A 5861-nucleotide genomic window follows, 5' to 3' on the forward strand; every position below is an offset into this window, starting at 1 on the left:
ATGATGATGAAGGTTGCTTGCTCCTTGATGCTGGATAAATGTGTTATTAATCATTTGTGGGGTCATGCTGTTTTGGCTGCTGTGTATTTGATAAATCGTGTTCCAAATAGGGTTCTTGTTTTTCAGACACCGCTTGATATGTTACAAAAACATGTTTATCTTGTTTCTGTATCAAAACTTCCTCCGAATATGTTTGGGTGTATTGCGTATGTGCATGTTTATCTTATCAGCGGAGTAAACTTGATGCATGTGCTCTCCAATGTGTATTTATTGGGTATGCTAACAATAAAAAAGGCTTTAAGTGTTATCATCCTCCGACTCAAAAAACTTATATTACCATGGATGTCACCTTCCATGAGGAAGTTTCGTATTTTGTGAAGCCTTCTTCCAACTCTCCACTTTAGAGGGAGGAGGGAGTGAAGTGCAGATTTGAAGAAATGGTATGGATGATGTGTTACATGCAGAGTTGGGGACAGAACCTATTATGTTGCGTGATACTGATCAGTCAGCTATAGATAGTGATTGGTCACCTATCATTCTCGAAACTATTTCTACTGATAACAGATCAGATGTGCCCAACGAGTTGTCTGTTAGTATGTCTGATGAATTACCTTCTGATGATCGGTTGCCTGCTTTTGGTATGTCTAACGAGTTGCTTGATGATGGTTCGTCCAATGATGATTCTTTTAACAGTTTGGTACAAGATGGTGACATACATGAGGTAAATTATGACGATTCTTCTACATATCAGTTGCATCCACAAGCTAATCGTGGAAAACCTAAAGTACAATATGATCCTGATATGCATGCCAAAGCCAAATGTCCTATCAACAAGTATGTGTCTACTCATCGTTTGTTCAAACCATATGCATCTTACATATGTCAGTTATCTAGTGTCAATTCGAGCAAAGTTGCACGATGCTTTGTCTGACCTTAAGTGGGTTAATGCCATGAAAGTTGAGATGGAAGTCTTGGAAAATAATTCTACTTGGGATTTGATTTCTTTACCAAACGGGAAGAAGGTTGTTGGATGTAGATGGGTGTTCACTATTAAGCACAAAACAGATGGTTCTATTGACTGGTATAAAGCTAGATTAGTTGCTAAGGGTTATACTCAAACCTATGGGGTGGACTATTAGGAGACTTTTGTTCATGTTGCCAAACTTAATATTGTGCGTGTTCTTCTGTCCTTAGCAACAAACATGGATTGACTTCTGTTGTAGTTTGATGTTAAGAATGTTTTCCTTCATGGTGATCTCAAGGAGAAAGTTTATATGGATTTCCCACTTGGTATCGGAACATCTCCTGAAAAAAGTGTTGTATGTAGGTTGCGAAAGACTTTGTATGGTTTGAAACAATCTCCTAGAGTGTGGTTTGGGAGGTTTACAAGTTCAATGAAGAAGTTTGGGTATGTCTAGAGTCATTCAGATCATACTTTGTTTCTAAAGTGACAAAATGATAAGCTAACTGATTTGATTATTTATGTTGATGACATAATAATGACTGGTGATGATTAGAAGGAGATACAACGCCTTCAAAAGTACCTAGCTACTGAATTTGAGATGAAAGAATAGTGTGAATTGAAGTATTTTCTTGGAATTGAGGTTGCACGACCCAAACATGGTATTTTTCTGTCTCAACGGAAGTATGTTCTTGATTTGTTAGCTGAAATAGATATGTTAGATTGCAAACATGTTGATACTTCGACTGAGCAGAATCATCGTCTGGGCTTATTTCCAAATCAAGTTCCTACTCATAAGGAACAATATCAAAGGCTTGTGGGGAGATTAATTTATTTGTCTCACACTCGCCCTGACACTGCTTATGCAGTTAGTGTGGTAAGTCAATTTATGCACTCACCTAGTGAAGCTCATATGGATGATGTTGATGCACAAAACCGGATGGGTCTTGGAACAACGTAAATCCGACCGTGAATCTGCAAGAAAGTAAATAACATAAGATGTATCGTGGTTCACCCCAATGTTTAGGCTACGTCCACACTGATATTGCATTTCTCTGAGATGTTGAAGAGGGAGAGAGAGAGCTTCTGAGGGTGAGAGAGCTCTTCTCAATCTGAGAGGCTTGAGGGGATGAGGAGTCTTAATCCCCAAAGTCTTCAGTCAAGAGAGTCTTTTGGCTGGAGACTTGAAATTCAGTCCATGTGTGGGCTGAAGTAACTAGATGTCGCCTAGAACTGATACTCGATATGAGGCGGTGCCCAATCTGAAATGATGCTCAACTAGAAGTAGCACATGTTGCGAGGCTGCTTTACTTGTGGCTTATGTTGCCTTGGTTGGCTCAGCTTGTGGCGTTTGAAGGTGAGAGAGTCCCTTTTATAGAATAAGGGCTCGCTCCTCAATACATAAATATGGGCTAGAGTTGATGCTTGCGGCGAGGCGGTTGCTCAGTAGGCGGCGATGTTCTCTAATGATGGTGAGGGAGTCCCTTTTATAAAATAAGGGCTCGCTTCTCAATACATGAATAATGGGCTAGAATTGATGCTCTCTAATGATGGTGAGGGAGTCCCTTTTATAAAATAAGAGATTGCTCCTCAATACATAAATAATGGGCTAGAATCCCCCAAGTATTTTTCATGAGGCCCAGTTGAGGCCCAATATATGGTACATAATGTAGTCCCTAAGTCTTCAGTCAATAGGGTCTGTTGGCTGAAGACTTCAAATTGAATCCACGTATGGGCCGAAGTGGTGGTATGGGCCGAAGTGGCGGTTGTTCGGAGGCGGTATTTGTATACCCTGTACTGAAGCTTTGTAGGTAAAGCTTTGCAAGTGAAGCTTTTGAAGCTGGAGCTTTGTAAATGAAGCTTTTGAAGCTGGAGCTCTGTAAATGAAGCTTTCGAAGCTGATTGACATGAGTGATGCTCATGAATGTTTATTTTGATTGACATGAGTGATGCTCATGGATGTTTATTTTGATTGACATGAGTGATGCTCATGGATGTTGACATGAGTGATGCTCATGAATGTTGACATGAGTGAAGCTCATGAATGTTGACATGAATGATGGTCATGAATGTTTATGTATGATTGACATGAGTGATGCTCATGAATGTTTATGTATGATTAACATGAGTGATGCTCATGTATAATTTTGGAGTACTGGACGTACTTTTGATCACTTGGTTGGTGATAATAGCGGCAGGCTGCCGAATAATTTTGGAGTACTGGGCTTACTTTTGATCACCTGGTTGGTGGTAATAGCAGCAGGCTGCCGAATAATTTTGGAGTACTGGGCGTACTTTTGATCACCTGGTTGGTGATAATAGCAGCAGGTTTCCGAATATTTTTAGATTACTGGGCATATTTTTGATCACCTGGTTGGTGGTAATAACGGCAGGCTGTTTAAGTATTTTTTGTAGCATTGGACGTACTTTCGATCACCTGGTTGGTGATAATAGAGGGCCTGGCTCTTTTGGGCATATGGGCCTTCGCCCTCCACATAACTTTCCAGCCCATTATTTTGGGCTTGCCATTTTTTTGATTTTTTGATTTTTTGATTTTTTTATTACCCTCTGATGGGATTATACAGATATCTGTGAGAGATAAGAAAAATAAATTACATCATTCAAAACAAAGGTTTCGACACAAAAGCTTCGACAGTTGCAGATCGTTGGTGCGTACTGCACTTACTGCGTACTGGGTTGTTGCAGATCTTTTTCCATGTGCATATTGCGCCTACTGAACGTTTTACCTTTTCCTTTCTCTTTATTTTTCTTTCTTTTGGCAGATGACAGACAAGGGAATAATGTCATTTCCTTTTTTTGCTTTTGCTTTTGCTTTCGTTTTCTGCTTTCGTTCCTGTTTCTTCTTTTCTCTTTTCTTTTATGCTTTGCCTTTTCTTTTGTTTACCACTGCGCCTCTCTCTTTTGCTTTTCACTGCAGGTTTACAACATGGGGTTTGGTCAGCAGGCATGATCTGCTCCCTTTATTCCTTGCTTTTGCAGATTTGCGTGCCTGATATCCATAGCTTTTCTTGTAAAATGGCCATGAATCTCAGCAAGATACCCAATTTTTGTGAGTGCTTATCAGAGCCGACAATATCCCGGCCAGCGACACCGAAAGTGGCCCCAAGAACGGTCCGCTGCCGTCTCAGATATCCATCAACGCCATTAACGCATCTGCCAAATCTTGAACCACAAAGAGCCTCTTCATCATTTTCTTCTCACACAATTTACTCAACCTCTCATTCTCTTTCTCACACCCGTTCCCTTTCGTGATCGTAATCTCAATGCTCGATTTCACGCACTTTTCGTCTTCCAAGATCCGATTTAAATCTCTAAATTTTAACGAAATGCTACCGGCGTACCCCATGAACTCGGTCCAGGCGCTGATCTTCTGCAAATTCCGCGAGTGCTTCTTATTGATCAACCCCAATTTGACCAGCTAGACGAACTATTCAATGAAAAGATACAGTCCCTCGCCGCCGTAGGCGATTACTGCGAGTACGCACTCCTGATTCGAATCGAAGTTCGAGCTCCTCAGAGTGTTGACGTTCTGGACGAACTTACCTAACCGGAAAGCCTTGCGACTAACGCTGACACTCGACTCGAAGCTCTTGAGCCGCTGTGTTAGGGGCAGGGTTTCCGGAAGGGCGGGGGAGGCAAAAACAATCTTGGTGGTGTACCGAGATATCTTGATGAGCTTGTCAACGCCATCTTGCTTCGCGAGGTAGGCTTCGAGGTGATTCAGGAAGTCCCTTGGCTTTAGCTTCGATGGAGGATTGTTAGGGTTTTTTTGGTTCAGTAGAGGAGCGGTGGTTGTTGAAGGTTTTGAGTCCATGGAAACGCAGAGCGCTAGTGAGAGAGAGAGAGAGATTTGTGGCTGAGAGGAAGCAAAGTGAAGCTGCAGAGAGAGGAGGAGGATGAGAAGGTGGCTCCGTAGGTTGGGTGGATTCTCTCTTGTAGTTGCAGAGAGAGACTGAGTCAGAGAGAAGATGGCTCCGTGGGTTTTCTGGGAAAGCTTTGGGTTTTTGGGTTTTTGTGATTTTGCAAATTCACGGTGGAGGTGAAAAAATGAAAGAGAACCGACACAACTTTTCGTATCGATTCCCACAGACGGCGCCAAATGTTGATGCATAAAACCGGAGGGGTCTTGGAACAACATAAATTCGACCGTGAATCTGCAAGAAAGTAAATAACACAAGATGTATCGCGGTTCACCCCAATGTTTGGGCTACGTCCACACTGATATTGTATTTCTCTGAGATGTTGAAGAGGGAGAGAGAGAGCTCTTCTCAATCTGAGAGGCTTGAGGGGATGAGGAGGCTTAAGAATTGGCCTCCTCGTAATGAGGAGAGTGAGGAGTCCTTTTATAGAATAAGGGCTCCTCACTTATTCCATATTTGCCCATTCCTTTATTACATAATTACATTTGAATCCCCCGAGTATTTATACGATGTCTAAATACGGAGGCCCTAAGTATGGTATAAATAGATGCAGTAATCCGTAATTTGAGGTACTTGAAGATGGCTCCTGGCAAAGGCTTGGTTTTCTCCAAGAATGGTAATTGAATGTCGAAGGGTATACAAATGCAGATTGGGCATGTTCTATCATCGACGATCTACATCTAGATACTTTACGTTTGTGGGTGGTAATCTAGTTACTTGGAGAAGCAAGAAACAAAAAATGGTGGTTAGGTCAAGTGTTGAAGCTGAGTTTCGTGGCATGTCTCATGGTGTATGTGAGTTGTTGTGGTTGTTGGAAATTTGAATAGTTTGAGTAGAAATTTCTTTGTCCCACATTGGTCATTCCTAAAAGATTTTATCACTTTATAAGGTTTTGTCCTTTATAGAAAATGATTGGAGTAATAGGCCTGGAGAATAAAATTGGGCGCACCTTTGGGGTT

At 41.5% G+C, this 5861-nt stretch overlaps 1 protein-coding gene and 1 pseudogene across 1 annotated transcript; one reads left to right on the forward strand and one right to left on the reverse strand.

The window, feature by feature from the left end:
* Nucleotides 1–1139, forward strand: LOC126601691 (uncharacterized). Its single transcript, XM_050268436.1, has 3 exons — nucleotides 1–274; nucleotides 465–721; nucleotides 912–1139. The coding sequence occupies exons 1-3, from the start codon at nucleotides 1–3 to the stop codon at nucleotides 1137–1139; spliced, it is 759 nt and encodes a 252-aa protein (XP_050124393.1).
* A 2871-nt stretch (nucleotides 1140–4010) lies between these two features.
* LOC126587335 (peroxisomal membrane protein 11A-like) lies at nucleotides 4011–4796 on the reverse strand (annotated as a pseudogene).
* Nucleotides 4797–5861: the final 1065 nt, after the last annotated feature.

Source organism: Malus sylvestris, chromosome 2, assembly GCF_916048215.2.
Source record: "Malus sylvestris chromosome 2, drMalSylv7.2, whole genome shotgun sequence".
Lineage (NCBI taxonomy): Eukaryota > Viridiplantae > Streptophyta > Magnoliopsida > Rosales > Rosaceae > Malus > Malus sylvestris.

Coding starts and splice junctions, on each gene's coding strand:
- LOC126601691 (XM_050268436.1), top strand. CDS start 1: ATGATGATGAAGGTTGCTTGCTCCTTGATGCTGGATAAATGTGTTATT. Junction 275..464: donor CTCCAATGTGTATTTATTGG/GTATGCTAACAA, acceptor TGTTACATGCAG/AGTTGGGGACAGAACCTATT. Junction 722..911: donor AAGATGGTGACATACATGAG/GTAAATTATGAC, acceptor ATTCGAGCAAAG/TTGCACGATGCTTTGTCTGA.